The sequence below is a fragment of the Argiope bruennichi genome, chromosome 7 (assembly GCF_947563725.1).
Source record: "Argiope bruennichi chromosome 7, qqArgBrue1.1, whole genome shotgun sequence".
Lineage (NCBI taxonomy): Eukaryota > Metazoa > Arthropoda > Arachnida > Araneae > Araneidae > Argiope > Argiope bruennichi.
Window position 1 is genome coordinate 48,800,804 of NC_079157.1, and position 18,483 is coordinate 48,819,286.

At 33.0% G+C, this 18,483-nt stretch overlaps 1 protein-coding gene across 1 annotated transcript in view; it reads right to left on the reverse strand.

Annotated features, from left to right (window-relative positions):
• LOC129976201 (neurogenic locus Notch protein-like) overlaps positions 1 to 18,483 on the reverse strand; it is a 68,354-nt gene that overhangs the window by 10,435 nt on the left and 39,436 nt on the right. Inside the window, exons 11-16 of the mRNA XM_056089650.1 lie at positions 15,977 to 16,087; positions 14,443 to 14,679; positions 10,104 to 10,205; positions 7,031 to 7,165; positions 4,582 to 4,680; positions 3,854 to 3,955 (exon numbers count right to left, since the gene is read on the reverse strand). Coding sequence (XP_055945625.1) covers positions 3,854 to 3,955; positions 4,582 to 4,680; positions 7,031 to 7,165; positions 10,104 to 10,205; positions 14,443 to 14,679; positions 15,977 to 16,087 — 786 coding nt within the window. The remainder of the gene's footprint in view (positions 1 to 3,853; positions 3,956 to 4,581; positions 4,681 to 7,030; positions 7,166 to 10,103; positions 10,206 to 14,442; positions 14,680 to 15,976; positions 16,088 to 18,483) is intronic.

Below are 18,483 nucleotides of genomic sequence, written 5' to 3' on the forward strand. Positions count from 1 at the left end.
AGTTCAGAACACTTGTCTGGTAAACTAAAGAAATGTCCAGAATCTTCTGGAACATGAAATAAAGGAAGACATAAAATCAAGGAATTAAATATTTACACAAACTGTGAAACGCATTGTCTCTAGCGGGATTCGAACTTACAATCTCTTGATTAAGAGACCAGTGCTATGACCATTCGGCCATGGAAAGTCGACTGCCATTTTTCAATGCAGCAATATTTTTAGCAGAATATATATGCAATGACCAGGTTTTCTATGGCATATTGCGATGCAATGTTCCTTTTGTTTTCTCTTTTCTCAAACTAATTTATTTAGTTAACGAAAAATTTTCTTAATTGCTTGAGCAAGAAATGTTTAATGTAATGGTAAATGAAACGATGTAAATTTATGGAAGTAATTATTACTATTTGTCTCAAAGCAAAAAACTATTTAAAAAAATAGACGGCTGACTCGTTTTAGCAATATTTTGTGATTTAGCAAAAGACACAATTTATCATCAGAATATTTAATTACTAATCTTTTTCAATCAGTTGGTTAGCCGGGTATTGTTAATATTTAATTCCAGATAAATCTTTACATATAATTTCTGTCCATGATTTCTCCAAATTGTCAAGAATTAAAACCGCGCTATTTTAATTGTCTTACAGTCTTATATATGTATTTTAATTGCTTTATCTAAGTTCCATTCATTGGATACATGAATCATTATAATGGAGGTCAATTTCTTGATATCATAGCGCTATCAAAAACGCAAATGTGCAGTTCATCTATCTTCTGAATTTTGCTGCACAAAACAATGCTAATTTAACAGTCTTACACTTATGTAATATTAGCTTGTCATCATACATGTAAGTCTCAGGACATCGCTATGCAAAAATGTTATTGCCCGATTCGGTCTTTAGATAATTTTGGTTAATTATAACGTAACTTTTTTTTTATTTGCCTTGTAAACTATACACATATTAATCAGATCTCCTTATTTAGCTTTTAATAATGAAAGAAAATCACGTGATTAAATAATTGATGAGACAATTAAAATTGGTTTGGTTTGGTTATATTAACGTCCCGTTTGAAGCAACACTAGGGCTATTTTGGGACGGACCTCGTCATTTTGAACCACGGTCAAATGAGGAGGACGACACCTGAGCTGGCACCCCCCTCTCCACACCACAAAGCACCAACGCGAGGACGTTTGGTCATGACGGATTTGATTTAACGTGCAACAGACCCTTTTACACGACGGTTCTTCGGTGGAATCGGGTCACGAACCTGAGACCCTCCGGTTCCGAAGCCGAGACCTTACCACCAGGCCACCGCGGCCCTGACAATTAAAATGGTTTGAATTTTAGGACAACATTGAAAATTAGGAGAATTTTTTTTTTAATTGCCAAAATACAGAAAAAATTTACTCTATTATTAAACCGACATCTTCATAGAGGCAATTTTTTAAATTTTGAAAGGGTAGAAAATTTATTTTTGTGTGCAATACTATTTTTGGAAGTTAATTAATTAAAAATTAAAAAAGAAAACTTTACAAATTGCACATTTTTACCATCCCAGTTACTTATGGTAACTGTAGATCAAACAGTCTGACTTGGAGAGTGCCAAATCCACACATACGCACGCAAACGCGCAGACACACATACACTTTCATTATTATCAGAGAATAGATTTTATATGCAATTGAAGGCTATTTAGTTTAGAAATGCATTGTTTTCGTACATTTTAAAATAATCAAATAGCGGATTCTTAAATTTTTGACGCAGGGACATCTGATTTTGAAGAAGAAAAAGGGAATCGGGCACTAAATTTGGACAGAGGTCGTATCACCTTTAGATAAATTCGAATTATATGGGTATTTTTGAGAATAAATGAGTAGATCGGGCTTCTTTAATGGATTAATCTAATTCTCCTGAGAAAATGCCTGAAAGAAAAATATTAGAAGAAGTGCAGTTTTAACATTCGGGAATATTTTCAAAAATCCTGAGAAGAATCTGATGACGTTAAATATGAAATAAAAATTCCTAGATTATGTGATAAACAGACAACTTTTCCCGCTTAGTTTAGCTCAGTTTAGTTATATTAACGTCCCGTTTAAAGAAACACTAGGGCTATTTTGGGACGGACCTCGTCATTTTGAACCGCGGTCAGATGACGAGGACGACACTTGAGCTGGCACTTCCCTCTCCACACCACACCAGCGGGAGGACATTTGGCCCTGACGGATTAAACGTGCAACAGACCCCCTTACACGGTGGTTATTTGGTGGAATGGGGTCTCGAACCTGAAACCCTACGGCTCACAAGCCGAGACCTTACCACCAGGCCACCATGGCCCGCAAATTTTTCCGCAAGCGATGTTGAAGAATATTTCAGATCAATGTTCTTGAGAACACTTAAAGGCTTTATACTATTGGTGAATACAATTCGCGGTAACTATGATAATATCCAAATTATTTTAAAGTACAACAGGCATTTTTTTTTTTTTTTTTGAAATTCGGAGTTTAAGTCAAAATTATAAAAATTCAAAATATGGGGAACAAAATGGGAAAGTGTAGTCAGGATATAAGAGACAGCTGAAAACATCAAGGATAGTGATAGATTCTTTTTTCCGCTTATGGCAATTTTTTTTCGAATATTTATGTTAGCTCATGAAATGATAAGCATATAAAAGAATATCTTTTATATTCAAAATTTATTTACGTAATTCAGAGGAATAAAACCAGGATTAATGAAATAATTCTTGTAGCATTCATAAAGATAGAAAAATCAATAATAAAGATGTGACTGCCATATTTTGAATTAAAAAAAAAACGAGTTCATGGATTATTGACTATTTTACGAAGAAGGCATGCATAATTTAAGGATAGAATAATTTAGACTATATAGTAATTTTTAAAGCTAAAATTGCAAAAAAAATAGTTTTTACTTCACGGAATCCTGAATCCTACCAAATATATGTTTTAAAAAATTAAAATTTAATTATAAATTAATTTAGTAAAGTAAATCTTAATTTTTAAGAGTTATAAATGAAGAAAATGCTTCAGTTGTAGCCACTTTCCCTTTTGTTGGATTTCTCGATTGACTTTTGGTTAGAAATGGATATGCGATTTTTTGCTTAGTGATACACATTCTGCAGCGAAATGGTGCCCAATTCAATCATTTATGTTATTTATAGCATATTAGTGCATATATTATTTTCTTTTTTGAAATTGCTGGATGACAGCTAGATTATATCATTTTTTTCAATTTAGTATTGCTCCCTTGCTATGGAATAAAATAAATTTTTGAGATGTAACGGAATTATCCCACTAAGAAATGTACGCTATTCGAACGTGTTCGCGAACATTGTAAACGTGTAAATTCGCGAACATTGTATAAATTAGGTTTTTGAAACATTCTAACTTACAGATGATACCAAGATTGTGTTGCACACATTTACACACCCGAAGCTTTATCATGTAATATATGCCAGAATTATAATTGAATTTGAAAATATATTAACAACTTGCGATGGAAAGAGGTGCCATGCATGCCGAGATGCATTGGTCACAGAATCGCCAAAGGCGTTCTACACACATCAAAAAACAGTTGAAAAAAATGATCGTCGACTAATATTGACTGCCGAAACATAGTTTACAAGAGCCCAGTCTTATGTTGAAAATTAATTCATTTAGATTAATAAATCTTTTTCTTATTTCTATAAGGTAACGGTTATTTTGGTGACCTCGCTGCGAGTTACTATGGATGTTTCAGCAAGAGCCCTGCGAATTTCTTGCCACCGCAAGTGGTTAAATCCAATAAAATAAAAAATAAAAAAAAAAAGAGAAAAAGAACTTTTTCAATGCATATCTTACTTGAGCACCTTCCTTCAAATTCAGCATAGCCAAAATCGCAAGTACAGACTTTATTTCCAGAACTGTCGAAACTGCAGAATCCATAGGGACCGCAAATGCATTCTATGAAGGGAAAAATATTATAAAGAAACAGAAAGAAAGATAAGCATTTAGAATTTTCAAGCATTAGCTATTGTTGCGTTGTTAGCTGCATTTATTAGCTTATTGTTGTGTTAAGATGGATGCAGATCTACAGAAATTTATATCTAAAATAAAAATAAAACAATCGTTTTAGATTGTACATTATATTTAAAAATGCTGCTGACATTATTAATATTACTTCTAAGTTATTTACAACACTGTTTATGTTTAGCTCCCGATGAAAGTGATTTCAGATATTTCTTCTTTTTTTGTGACGATAATTCTTCTGCTTCTTTGTTTAGCCTGAAAGATATCAAAAACAAAATACCACTAATTTTTCTAGAAGTAACAATAATGGGAGTTTGGTCGCCTCAAAATTTATATTTTAAAATTAAATTAATCACATTTTCTGAAGAAAATATTACCGCAAAACGATATACGTTTAGTTTTTCAAATAGGCCACTAGAAAGTTCTATGTATTTTCCAAATCTTCTTTATTAGAAAATTTGAAAGATTTCCGATCAATGAACATTTCAGAATTTTTGTATTGATATGAAGGAATATATTTTTACTAAATGCATTTGCTGTATTTTTCGCTGTAATCTTACCTTTACAAGTACCTTTAAATACTTTGTGGTTGTCTTCACAATCGCAGACTTTGTCGTCTCCGGAATAGCGACATGTCCCATTTTTGCCACAATCGCAAGCTATAAAATGTTCAAAAAAAGGTTTTAAATAAAATGAAATAAACCTGTTTGAATTTTTAAATGTAAGATTAAACTATATTTGTATATGCTGTTATATTAAAGTAAGGGTTACATGCAGCCAGCTGCAATCTATCCAGTAAGACCACGCATGCGCAGAAACTGTACAGTAGCATTTGTTGCTATGTGACAAGAACTTGCTATTGTCCGCTCTTTCAGCGCATATGCAATCTTCCTTCTGCGCATGCGTGGCTCCCTGGAATCTTATGATTGGCTGAGTGTAAAACCAATTTTACTCTCTGTGCAAAATATGATGAGTCTAAATCTGTTGTTTTCATTAAAGACATTATATTCTAAATGCTCTTCAAATTTGTTTCGTGTCATTATTTTCAGAATTTGTCTAACTTTAACTAACACTGTTGCAATTAAAAAACGTGATAATTTAAAGATATAAAATAATTATTAAAAAATAAAGAAAAGATAGCAATTTTCACTCATAGATAGCAATCTGATCTAAGTGACAATATGTCGCTTAACATTCATTTGTTTTATCTGAGTTATTCTTTGATTAATTTCTTTAAATCTTTTACATTTACAATCCTATATTCTGGTGTATAAGTTGTTAGCATTGGTATGGACGATCACTAATAGAAATTTGTCAATATTTAAATAATTTAAAGTGTTATTTAAAATAAAGTTTATAAAATAAGCGATATCTAGGCTTCTGTTTAAGTCTCGGTCTTTGGCGAGGGTCTCAAGACTCAGTTGTATTATTTTACAAATCTGAATATTCTTACATCTAATCATTGGGAAGTTAATTATGTTTAAGAAAGTATGTGCATAGTGAAATTAAGTTACAAATCAAGCTTAAATATAAACATTTTTTTAAAATTCTTTTTAAAGGAAGTATTACTAATTTTATGTTAGGGAAAATATAACTTCAGAAAAAGTAAACACAGATTTTGAAAAGTTTTCCAGCATATTTAAATAGGAGCATTTTATTTGATGTTAAGATATAAATAAGCTTTAGTAAGACTTAAGATTAATGAACGCCTTCTCGCCAAGTACATCAAAATCCTACAAAGTTGTACAGTTTTTTCTCATTTCTGCATCATCTTGCATAGGGCACCAGGAGACATTGGACCTCCTCGTATCTGCTTCATACGACGAAATTATTTTAGAGCTGCAACGGACTTTTTTGTTGGTTCTGGTAGAACAATTTCACCAGTAGCGCTTTTTCTTGAAACATAGTATGCTGAACAGAGAAAAAAAACAATGCTCGTGCAGAATCTGCCTTCTTTTTCTCCCCCAAAAAAAAAAGAAAAAAAAAAATGGTAATAGACATGCGTTGTAACTCAGATTATGTTTCACATTTTCAACATATGCAAATAAATGCCAGTTGTGTTACAGCGCCATCTATTAGTGAATTTTTGTACTAATTTTTTTTAAATTAATAAATGTAAAGCGCATCATCTGAATAATCTGTAGTTCAAATGTTATCTTATTTGGATAAATAGAATGCATTTTAGAGCCCTATGAAGTGGGTGACTTATTTCTTGCTAACCCTGTATATAATTCAGTTATTTCATGATTTCTCAGTTAATTTCATGAAATAACTGATCAGGATTTATCAGTTATTTCATAGAATTTCTAGTTATTTCATGAAATATCATATTGTATGAAATAACCGATTTCACGCTTTACGTGTCATAATACTTTTCATATATGGCGGGTAAACCTAATTTTGAGTCAAATGAAACTTCCTGTTCGAAACCAACATCTTGATTTCACTTACCTTTCTTTTCTCAGACAAAATGACGAGAATGAATAATGTTCCGATGATAAGACGAACCCTTTTCCCAGCATTTTGAATACTACTTTACAGCTCCTTTGATTAGCTAAGCGAAGCTTTGTATTAAGTGCAGTTGCAGAAGTAGTCTGAAATGTTAGTCCGATGTTTTGTTAGCATTTAACTGTTGCGATTCGGCAGTAAGTAATAAGACTGTGCCACGAACGTTAGCATATTATATACTCACCACCATGATTTAACTAGATTGTTAACATGATTTAACTAGAAATGGAGCCATATTTTAACTTCACGACAAATTGTGCCATGTTGATTCTAAATTGGATGTGTGCTAGTGAACACTAATTGACAACATTCAGTCAATTAGATTCTTGAATCTAAAATGTCCAATTTTCGACGATGAAACGAAATCGATCTATAATTGTAACACGGCAACCCATTACATGTGTATGAAATTTGCGAAAGATTGACATTAGATGACTGTTATGTGTAATTATTTAGCAGAAATATTAGTGTCTTATATTTAAATAAAATAAGTTGTCTTACGATAACATTGAGAATAATCATCATCGCTCCAGCGATATTTTATGGTCTTCTGTTTATAATTTTCTCTGCATTGGCAAAGTTTCCTTTCCAACTTTTGAAAGGTGCAGTTGATACTCGAAGGACCACAATCGCAACCTATGGGAAAGAGAACGCATTAGAAATTTAATGCTTTAAATTCAAAACCCTCAATGCTTTATTTGGATAAATTAAAAGCAAGCACCTTGCAGTAGTTTTTGTTTTATGTTTCGAAGGCATTCATAAATTACTAATAGTACTATTTCTCTATCGGGCAACGGATTTCTTGTCCGAGGGCGAGGATGGGGGGCTGGTATCCTGCAATATTAATGACATTTTTCTTTTTATACACAATACATTTCTTCACCTTGTTACGACTCTGTTATGTTGCTTTTCAGCACGATTAGTTCCATCGTTGGAAAGACCGTTTTACGATGAGCTCTATTGGATGCTGGATCAATGGTCCCAGAATTTGGCGATATGGTGACAAACTTGGCGACAAAAGGGATGTTATCACAATTTGGGGGATAAGAACAATATGAGGTGAATTATGCTTGATTCTTCGATGATGTTTTCTGTCCTGCTCCGGAAGCTGTAAAAGGCCGGCTGTCTAAGCCGAAGTCAGTCGTATAGAGAGACGCATGGTTAGTCACTGACGAATTGAATCAATCCAGCGAAGCGCAAGCCCTGAGTGGAGCTGAAGTGATTAGAGGATTGAGCCATGCGCTAAGTCTTGCTGCTGCATCCAGTTGCAATAAGTCGGCAGTTGGGTATAGCTAACGCAAGGAGACAGTGGCGAATAACAGGCTTTAGTGAATAGATACGAAAACCCTCCTCCTACTGAGTTCTGTCAGGTCGCTTTGCGTCCTGTGATTGTTGTTTACTATCGATTACTACTTGTGAGCTGCTGTTTGTTCTAAGTGTGCTGCTGTGTTTTACTCGTGTACGTCTCGGCTGTGTTTGTAATCTATATATTCGTGTCTATGTGTTACTAAATGTGGTTATTTGCCATTGAAACCTGTTGACTGTGTTACACCACACATCCACTTTAACGAATCCGTTAACTTTACAGACTTAGTGGATGAATGTCCTTAACAGTATTGTTTCTGTTGTTTTATAACTTATTTATTTGATCTGTCAGATTCCTATTCTCTTATAAAGCTGTATCCCTTACATTAAATATAGCATTACTAAGTATTCAGTTATGAAACTTTTCATATCCTGTTTAAGGAGATAGATCTCATCGTTTTAAACCAAGGCTGGAAGACACGTAGGACCTTGAGATAGGTAGGGTATTACTTCAAGATTCTTTTTCTTCGGACAGTTTCTGTTGTTTTTTGCTGAGTGATTTGATTTATAAGTTTATTATTCTGTTTTAAAACTATGCAACTTTTTAAAGTGACATATCTCATCTTTTTGAATAATGACGGAAGAAAGTCTGTGACAGCTATGATTTTAATTTCTCATCAACCAAGAGAAACTACCATAATCATATCAAAAATTTCAACCTCGAGTGTTTGATAAATCTTCTATGTTCAGAGCTCAAGAGTCTGAAAAACATTTTTCGCTGGAAGTTAAAGTTGCTTGTCTGTAATTACAATAACTTTATCTATAAAACCTCCATTAAACTGTGATTAGAAAAACGCATTAAATCTATAATGTATCACTCCGGCAAAATCAATAAGATCCTTAAAAAAATCAACACATAGCAAACGATTAAATCAGATATGGGAAATTTTGTTCATACGAAAGTGAAATTGGTCTGGGTTTAAAACGTTACTTACCGGATGCACATGTTTAATTGTTTGTACCGAGAAATGGTATAAAAATTTAGATTCTTGTAAATTTTCAGCAGTCGTTTATTTCACTCCATTTAAAATATAATCCTTTAAGTCAATTAAAGCGCTTTTACAATTATAAGATGTGTTCAAATGGAAAAAAGAATACACTGATAATTAAAGTTTAATAATAATTTTATAGTTAAATTTCATGTGGAACAGACTAATTGTAAATAGTCAACTTTGCCATTATAGTGACATTAAATCCCTTCTTACATTGATTGTGTAAGAAGGGACGTCAGTATAGAATGTCTTGGATGTTAACGGATTCCTTACATACTCTTTGCACAAAAATTCGCTATAAACAAGCTTTTTATTGATTATGTGACCAAAATTACTTTGCTTATAGGCAGTTTAACGTGTGATGATCCAATGATATGGATTCTGCCATTAGATTTTCTCGGCATTCGAGATCATAATACTGTTGGTCAAAATATACACTTTCCCAAGGCGTGACAAGTCCTTAATGCCCTGCCTCATAATGCTGCTCCTCACCGGAATATGATGCCATTTGCGAGACATTGTTGTTGGTACAACTCTTTCATCTTGCGGTAAATTTGAAGCATACTCCCCTCTGCATGAAAAATTGGATAATTGTTGTTTGTGTTGATCTGATGAAATTCATCGGACAAAGAACTACGAAAGCAACTCTAGGAATGAGAATACTGATGGGGAGCTGCTAATTAATCATGTGCAACTGGCAATACCATTACGGCATCTATCGGCTAACACAAGGAGTTGATACATCGCCGCCACAGCTTAAATCTCCTTTTTATCTGGACACCCCTTATATTTGCCAGTCTCTTGGGGTTTAAAAACCAGCTAATGAGCTACGACTATATTAGATCCTCTCTGCAATGACTGATAATTTTTACTGAATTTACTCTTTCATTCATAAATCTTCTTTCTTTCTCCAAATGAAGATTTCAAAATTTAAGAATTATATTCCCAAAAAAAGAAGAAAAATTTCCAAGACTAAACTTTTGCAATGCAGTTCATTCCCTCAAAACGGAATCAATCTCTCTTCAACAAGGCGAATACTTTTCTTCATCTTTCAGATACCAATCCTTTGTCTTCCTTGATGTATACAGCATCAAGGTCTCTTAAAAATGTCAACAGTATTCAAATACTATATAAATTATTTTGGATATTTTCTTAATTAAAATTCACCATTGACTGATGAATAATGGAACAATAGAAAATGTTTTAAAGTTACTTACGTTTGCATTTAAGTAAGTAGTCAGCATATCCTTCTTTACATAGGCATACCTTCTCGCCACGTTCCGTCAGTATGCAACGGCCGTATGGACCACAGTCACATTCTACAAGAAAAATTATTGTAAAATTTCGTTATTTTTTTTCAAGATTTTTACTTCATTTACTTTATTAAGAACCTTAAGAAAAGTATCTGGCCAAAATTGGATTCTGAGGGGTTATTCCTTGCGATATTAAAAATTGCAAACCTAAGAGCATTACTTACAATCCATCAAAAATGTACGAGTATTTCATAAAAAGTATCCGACCTTGAATTTCCTGGCACATAGTAGTGATTCTAAAATATTGTCATTATGTAAATATGAAAGAAACATTTTTTCTTCTCGTTCGAGTGCACCAGTCACTGAATGATGGCGGCTGAGTGAGTTGCTGACATACGTGCTCATCAAATTTTTAAAAACGTCTTTCACGATGACAGAATGAAGTGAGCAAAAACACTGAATCAAATTTTTTCAAGAACCTGGTCAAAGCGAAACAATTAGCAAGATTCAGCAGGTATTTGAAGATAATTCTATAGAAGTAACGCAAAATAACGAGAGGGTCAATCAGTTTAAAAATCGAAGCACATCAGAAGAGGGTAAGCAATCTTCCGATGGATCACAAACTTTTCTGAATGCAGTTGCTGTTGTGAGAGTGGGGCCTTTGATAAAAAAAATGACCTGATGGTTATGACTATCAAAAAGTTCACAGCCAGCTCTATCGTCCTATTCCGTGAAAAATGCCAAACCTCTCGCTGACGAAAAACTGGCAATTGTACCATGAAAATGTTCCAGCACATTTATTTAATCTGCTCCAGAATTGTTTGGAGAAATATGAAAAGAGTACTATGAAAAAGTTCATCACCAGCTCTATTCTCCAGTTCCACGAAAAATGCCACACCTTGTCGGCGAAAAACTGGCAATTGTACCATGAAAATGCTCCAGCGCATTTATTTAATCTGCTCCAGAATTGTTTGGTGAAATATGGATTTCTAGTCGTTTGCTAACCTCCCCATTCTCGGCTCCTTGTATTTTGGGAACAGCACTGAAAAGATACCATTCTGAGAGTAGAGAATAGATAATGCAAAACGCGAAAGCTGTTTGTTGTTGTTGTTTCTTATGGCACTTGCCACGGACAAGCCCGCTGTTACGAAAACAGCGATTTCAAGCTGGAAGGGGAGCGTCTCTTGTTTTTATAGTAGCGCCAATTAGGGCCAAGAGTACGAATTTGCTACTCACACATCACTCATTCGCTTGCACAACCCCTTTTTACAGGAGGGCACATTCACACATCGAACAACGGAAGAACAACCCTGCCCAAACCGGGACGCCCATATCACGAGGAAGACGCGCTACCCCTATGCCAGGACGCCGGCGCGAAAGCTGAGATAAATACTATTCCAAAAGAAAGCTTCCAGAGATTCTATCGAAAATGGAGGAGTTGATGAGTAAAGTGCGTGGAAACGCAAGGAGCCATGACTCCATCGCCACTTTGAAAGAGATTAGGGTCCCAATCTCGACACGTAAAAAAATATTTTCAACCAAAGTTCGGATACTTTTTATATAACTCTCTTATCTGGACATTGATCTTTATTGCGAAAGCATGTTCTATCGCTTGTAAGTGTATAAAATATTTTCCATTCAAAGGATTTTTTTCATATTTGGATTTTCACAAATTCCATTATTTCAACTAGTAATAATCGATTTTAAATACATATGCCACATTTTACTGATTAATATAGCTCAGAAACACACATCATTTTGTAATTTTGAGTGTCCTGATGTTAAACGAATGCCCCCTTTATTATACGATATAATGGCATCTTTGGTAATGGCATAATTTGGTAAAATACCCAATAAAAAAGACAAAAATTATGCATCTTTAAAAATGCGAAATTAACTATTTTTACTTTTTATTAATTTTATATTCAATATCAAAAGATTTTTTAATAGAAATTTACAAAATTTTTGATGTCAATCAAAAGAGCAAGACCTAAAACATCGCTGTTCAAAGTTATAAAATAATTTTTAAGATATATAACAACAATCAAAAGCTTTTGTAATAGCAAGATTTTAAATAGCTGAGATTCGGCTCATGGTTTAAAATCAGTAGGTTTTTACGTGAAGCAAAGTTTGGTTCAAATCCATCTATCATTTTGCCTATTTATGAGTACATGAAAACAATAAATTAAAAATTCAACAATTAGGTATATTGTATCAACATCCAGCTATATGATATCAGTCTATAATCAAACCAACATTAATCTAAATCTGTATCGAATTTCGAACAGAATTGATCAGAGAAAAGACGTACAAATGTACACTAGTATACACTGGAACTACAAAGCACAAAAGCGTCATCCCTAATTTTTTTTTTGTACAACTCTGACTACTATTTTGAACCGTTTTGTTTTAACCCTTTGTACTCAGAAAAGTAATTCGATGCATATTTATTCACTTAAGACAAGAATTTGCAAATTGCTCCGATATATATATATATATATATATGTTTTAATTTATATTTTCCCGAATTATTTCCATATCTTCTTACCGTTTTGTAGATATTTCTATCAATTAAAATTAAAAAATAAACAAATAAAACGTCAAAATGATGCAACGTCTTGAATGGTGAGTGAGAGTCATCATCCGACTTCAAAGGGTTCAATTTAATATCTGGCGATTTCTCATTATTCAAAATTATTTGTATTAGGTTTTCTTCATAGTATTACGAAGCACAAAAGAGTCAAATTATGTACATGTCGAAATAGAAGATATTGTAGGAATGAAAATATTTTCATTTCTTTAAATTAAATAAAAAATTATTATTCAACCAATTATTATTAAACTTTCACAAAAACTCCTTAAATAAATTTTTAGCACAGTTTGAAATATTTATAACACAACAAATGACAGTATAAGGCTACAGTCACCCTAACAAATTAGTTGTTGATGTTATTCAAATGATCAGTGTGAGAAGGTTTGTGTGTATATATATATATATATATATATATATATATATATATATATATATATATATATATATATATATATATATAATGATATTTTAATTCTAATTTCAATTTAATTAATTTCCAAGATTTTATCTTTAGCCCATAGTAATCTTTAGCCCATAGTATCTTTTAGCCCATAGTAACTTCATTCTAAAAATATTCTCTTACTTCGTGATCCAATTCCACTTTCGGTTTAATTAATTCCTCTGTAAAACTAATGCGCCATCAATACTACGTATCAAATGAAAGTGATACTTTCTTTGCCCTTGTCAAAGGTCATCATATGTATTCCATCTGCGCGTGGCCGGAAATCCCATTTTATATAAGACTAGTAATCATTTGTTTCGTTTCCTTTTTGTCTTCTTTCTTACTTCTGCTTTTGCGCCGGGCTGCGTCTGCTTGTAAATAAATTGCTTTCCCGAGATAGATATTAAAGAGAGAATAAAACGAAATTAAAAATACAACGTCTCGTCGATGTCTTCAAACCTGCACTCTGCTTCAACCAAAATAAATGTTACATATATATAAAAATACTTCTATTTAAAACAGTTTAACCTAAGTTATTATATTAAATAAAATCTTGTTTGTCGTATAGTTTTGTTTTTCAATAAAACGGTAATGTATGTGCAATGAAATTCAAACAATATTTCTGATAAACATGTTAGTCGTCAAGGACAGCTATTAATAAAGGAGAATATGTGGGTTTATTTGATGGTGTATGGAAAGTTTGAGCACTACCATACTTGTTAGGAAGTCTATTAGACCTAGAGCTATCCAATTTGCTAGAAAGAAATTTTAAGAATGATAAAAAGGGCCTATCGGAGCAATTTTTAAAAAATCATAATTAAAATTTCAATAATTTAAAATGAAGCAAATTTCAAATTTGTACCAAGTTTTAAAAGAAGAATTGTTCCATTCAGGAATGGAAAAAGTTTAGTTTAATTATATTAACGTCCCGTTTTAAAGCGACACAAGGGAATTTTAGGATCGACCTCGCAATTTTGAAACGTGGTCAGATGACAAGGACGACACCTGAGCTGCACCCTCTCTCACAAACGTTCTACACCATACGGTTGGCCCCGACGGATTTAGTTCACCAGACTCGCTTACACGACGGTTCTTCGGTGGAATCGAGTTTCGAACCGGAAATCCTCCGGTTCCGTAGCCGAGACCTTTACCACAAGACCACCGCAGCCACAGAAATGGAAAAAAGGACTTCTTAAGATGAAGTTTGTTAAAAAAAAAGGTGTTACTTCGCTAGTAAATAAGATATTAAAAAATATTTTGTTACGTACCTGTACATTCTCTTAAATCTTCAATGTATAAGTGATAGGGTTTCTTGCACTCGCATCGGCCTTCTTTTTTTACTCTATCCCAAATGCATTCCACCTCGTCCCGGCCGTTTCCGCATCGACTGTTCATACACCACTTGGGTGTCTCGCATAAGGCACCAGTGTAGTCTTCATGGCACTTGCACAACCCTTCCTGGCATACCCCTTCATTTTGGCATTTTTTGGTGGCATTACACATCTCTGTGGGAAAAATATATTTCAAATTGAATGCACAATCTAAATCTGATTCTACTCGAATGAAGAGTTACTAGCTGAAAGCAGCATCGGATTAAATAAATCGGTCAGAAGAGTTTAGATGGCAATACAAAATTTGGTAGAAGATGTTTGTGTGAGGGGGAGGAGGAAAAATTCGATTTGATTTTTGAAATCCGAAAAACCAAATGCCTTTTCATTGAATTTTATTTATTCTTCTCTATGTAAGCACATTTTAAAAATTAAATATTTCAATAAATTAAAATAACAGCACCAAGGAGGCTCTAATAGTTAGTAATAAAAAATGGTATTTTTTTTCGGTAAAATTGAGTTTTTTTTCCAGAAAAGACACCTGCATGGATAAACTTAAAAAAGCAAAACCTTATCTAAATATAAAATTTGATACCAAATCGTTAGAGCCATTTTCGAGACACAAGAAATAAATTTATGTATGTACAAGAATTCCTCTTTTAACCCTCTCTAGGGCCGTGGGAAGTATGCTTCCCACCAAATTTATCAATCTTTGATATTTTGTAGGTTGGCATGAGTTTTGACATTTTTTTTTGTAAAACAGAAACTAAACTAACTTCAGTTCTTTTTCTCACACAATATGATGTGTCTTGATTTGTACTTAATTATTAATTAACCAAATTAATTCATTGATCAAATTGAATTTATCTAATAAGCTAAATGAATCCCTTTTCTTATTCTAATTTCAAGCCTAAGAATATTTTAACATAATTTGACTTGAAAAAAATAGCCCTTTAAAGGGTTAAAGTGAAAAACTAAAATGTGTTTTATAAAAATTCTGGAAAGCATATTCAGTTTATTCTGTTTCCCTGAGTTTTTGGCGATGTAAAATTAATATAAAGTAATGAAATAAAAAATTGCACCAAGTTATCATTTAAAAAATCATTCCTTAAGAAGTTAAATACTATTTTAAATTAATTATTAGTTTTATCGTTAAATCTTAAATACTGTCATCGCCGAAATATACTTTGAGAAACTGGAATCATAGACAAGGGTTAAAAATAGGAAATTCAAGCTGATAAAATTTTTTTCAAACCTTATCAAAATTTGCATTTCTTTACCATATTCTGTTTCTGAATTGTCAGAATTATGAATCTGTTAGTAGTTGAAACCTTTTGAAGATTTTATACAGACAAAATCACGTTTGTTGAAATCCTGACATATATTAATTTAGCTAGTTTTTAAGGTCATGCCAATTTCTGCTTTTATATCCAAAACGTTTTAGAAAAGAAAAAAAGACAATGCAGTAACTTACCTGTACAGAAACCTGTTTCTTTCGCCATTTTGAGCCCTGGCTTACAAATGCATTGTTTTTCACCAGATTCGGTGAATGAACAATTTCCGCCATGGACTCCACAATCACAGACTGAAAAAAAAATGAAAGCGAGTCGAGTTAATAAAATTCATGCATGAAATATATGAGAAATATAGATCAGAAAATAAAACTCTGAATTTGCAGGAATAACATTTGGTTTCTTTTATAAATGACAAAAGTGTAAAATATTTTCTAACTTACGAGGTAGATCAGCATTATTTCATAAATATACGTTCTAATCTGGCTGTAACAAAGCCGTTTGAAAAGTCTTTCAAGAACAAATATTAACACTTTCTGTTGAATACTAGTTGAGAAACACGAAAATGTGTGTGTATTGATTCATCTCTCAGGTGAATAATTTTCAGTTCAAAATTGGATGCATATGTACAATTTTAGCATGAAGGCGTAAAAGATATTGTTTGGTAGAAAAATAGCCATTTAGGTCTTTTCAAGTTTAAATAACTCAAATGCATTTACTCAAGTATTGTCATTACTGTCTAAGAACATGTTAAGTCAAAAATGCTTTGAGAAAACGGATGAAATTCTGTAAAAAGAATAACTACCAAATTTGAAGATTTCTATCAAATTTTGAACGAAATTTACTAAGAGAAAACTTGGGTGACTGATTGTTCAAGATAATTACAAAACGAAAAGAGCTGGATAAATGCAATTTAGTACACAGATTTAGCGTCTTAAATGTAGATTCTCATAAAATTTTGAACAAACTCTATCGTTTATATTTTATACGTATAGACTTAACAAAACGCATAGACTATACACATGAAATTTGGTATGTGATTTTTACTTTCTCGTATACGTATACAGAGAAAGTATGGTAATCGACAGAAAATTTGAACTGGAGATTCTTACAAAATTTTGAATAAACTCTATCGGTTTATATTTTATACGTATAGACTTAACAAAACGCATAGACTATACATAATGTTACAAATCTGTAATTTTGCTACCCGGCATGTATAGTGTCATCGTGAGAAAGACCGTTGTACGATCTGTCCTGTGTGTGCTGAGCGGGTGCCGTGTCAATGAACTCAGAGGTTGGCGATTAACTTGGCGATCATTTGGTGACTTGGCATTGAATTTGGCGAGTTTGGCGACTAAATGGATAATACCAGAAAGTTCGAGAAGTTTCATGATCCATCCAGTAATAACAGAGATACACTCAGATACGCCCTGATTGGTCAGAAGATTCTAGCCCCGCCTCCCGGAACTATAAAAGACGGGCACTCGCAGTCCACTTCTGTCGTCGTGTGGATCGTAAAAAGAGGCGGTGTGTGGTGAGAGTCGGAGTCGCCGACACGTAGAGGTCTTGGAGGATTAGACAGCAAGAAAGCTGCTGAACTAAGGACTAGTGATTAAATGTGCTACGATTAATTGACGGTATTTGTAATAGAAGAAATATTTTGTAACAATATGAAATTTGGTATGTGATTTTTACTTTCTCGTATACGTATACAGAGAAAGTATAGTAATCGACAGAAAATTTGAACTCGAGATTTTGACAAATCTTCACGATTTAGATCTAACTGAATTCGAAAAACATATTTTTGGAAAATGTCCATCTGTCTGTGTGTGACAAAGATAACTCAAAAACACTTTGAGCTAGACGGGTGAAACTTGGTATATAGGTCTTTTCACCAACTTTGTATATTTCTACCAAATTTTGTGTAAAATCTGTTCAGAAGAAGTTCATATGTTGAGCTGTTCGAATACAAGTTAACACGATAACTACAAAACGAAGAGAGCTAGATAGATAAGATTCGGTATGCAAATTTAACATCTATAGCCAATGAGTTGATTGTCCGTTGGTCTGTACTTTCTGAAACCTGAAAAAGCGATAATTCAAAAGCGCAATGACTTAAATATGTAAAATTTGGTATGGGATTTGCGAGTACAAGTACATTTTTATGTCAAATTTTTGATCCAAACGGTTAAGAAAAACATGTTTAAAGCACAATTCGATTTGCGGATTATAATAACCGCATGACAGGAATTAATCACTAAAAAATCACTAAAGATGACACGATAGATTCAATAAAAATTCTAAATCTATGCCAAAAGTTAATATTTCTGAATTATAGTAGGCTAATAATGCCTTGCAAGGTGTTCTCTGTAATGAAAAGCTTATTAGGGAGTGTGCGAGAAAGTTTTGGGAAGACCAGACCGGCTGGTTTTATTACAATTCAACTTCTGTTTCAAATTTTAGTTTCTATCGACCGAAAAAAAGAAGTCCGATTACCCATTCAGTGCTCTTCTACTTGTGTATTCATCGCATTCCAGTGATTAATAAAAAGAAAGAAAAGAAAATATTCAAACATTGCATAGTAATAGACTCTTTCATTGTCTTCAAACAGTATCTGGTTATTATTACACAAGTAAATATGTTAGAAAGTATGAGTAAATATTTAGAGAAGATAACTCCCGCTGGT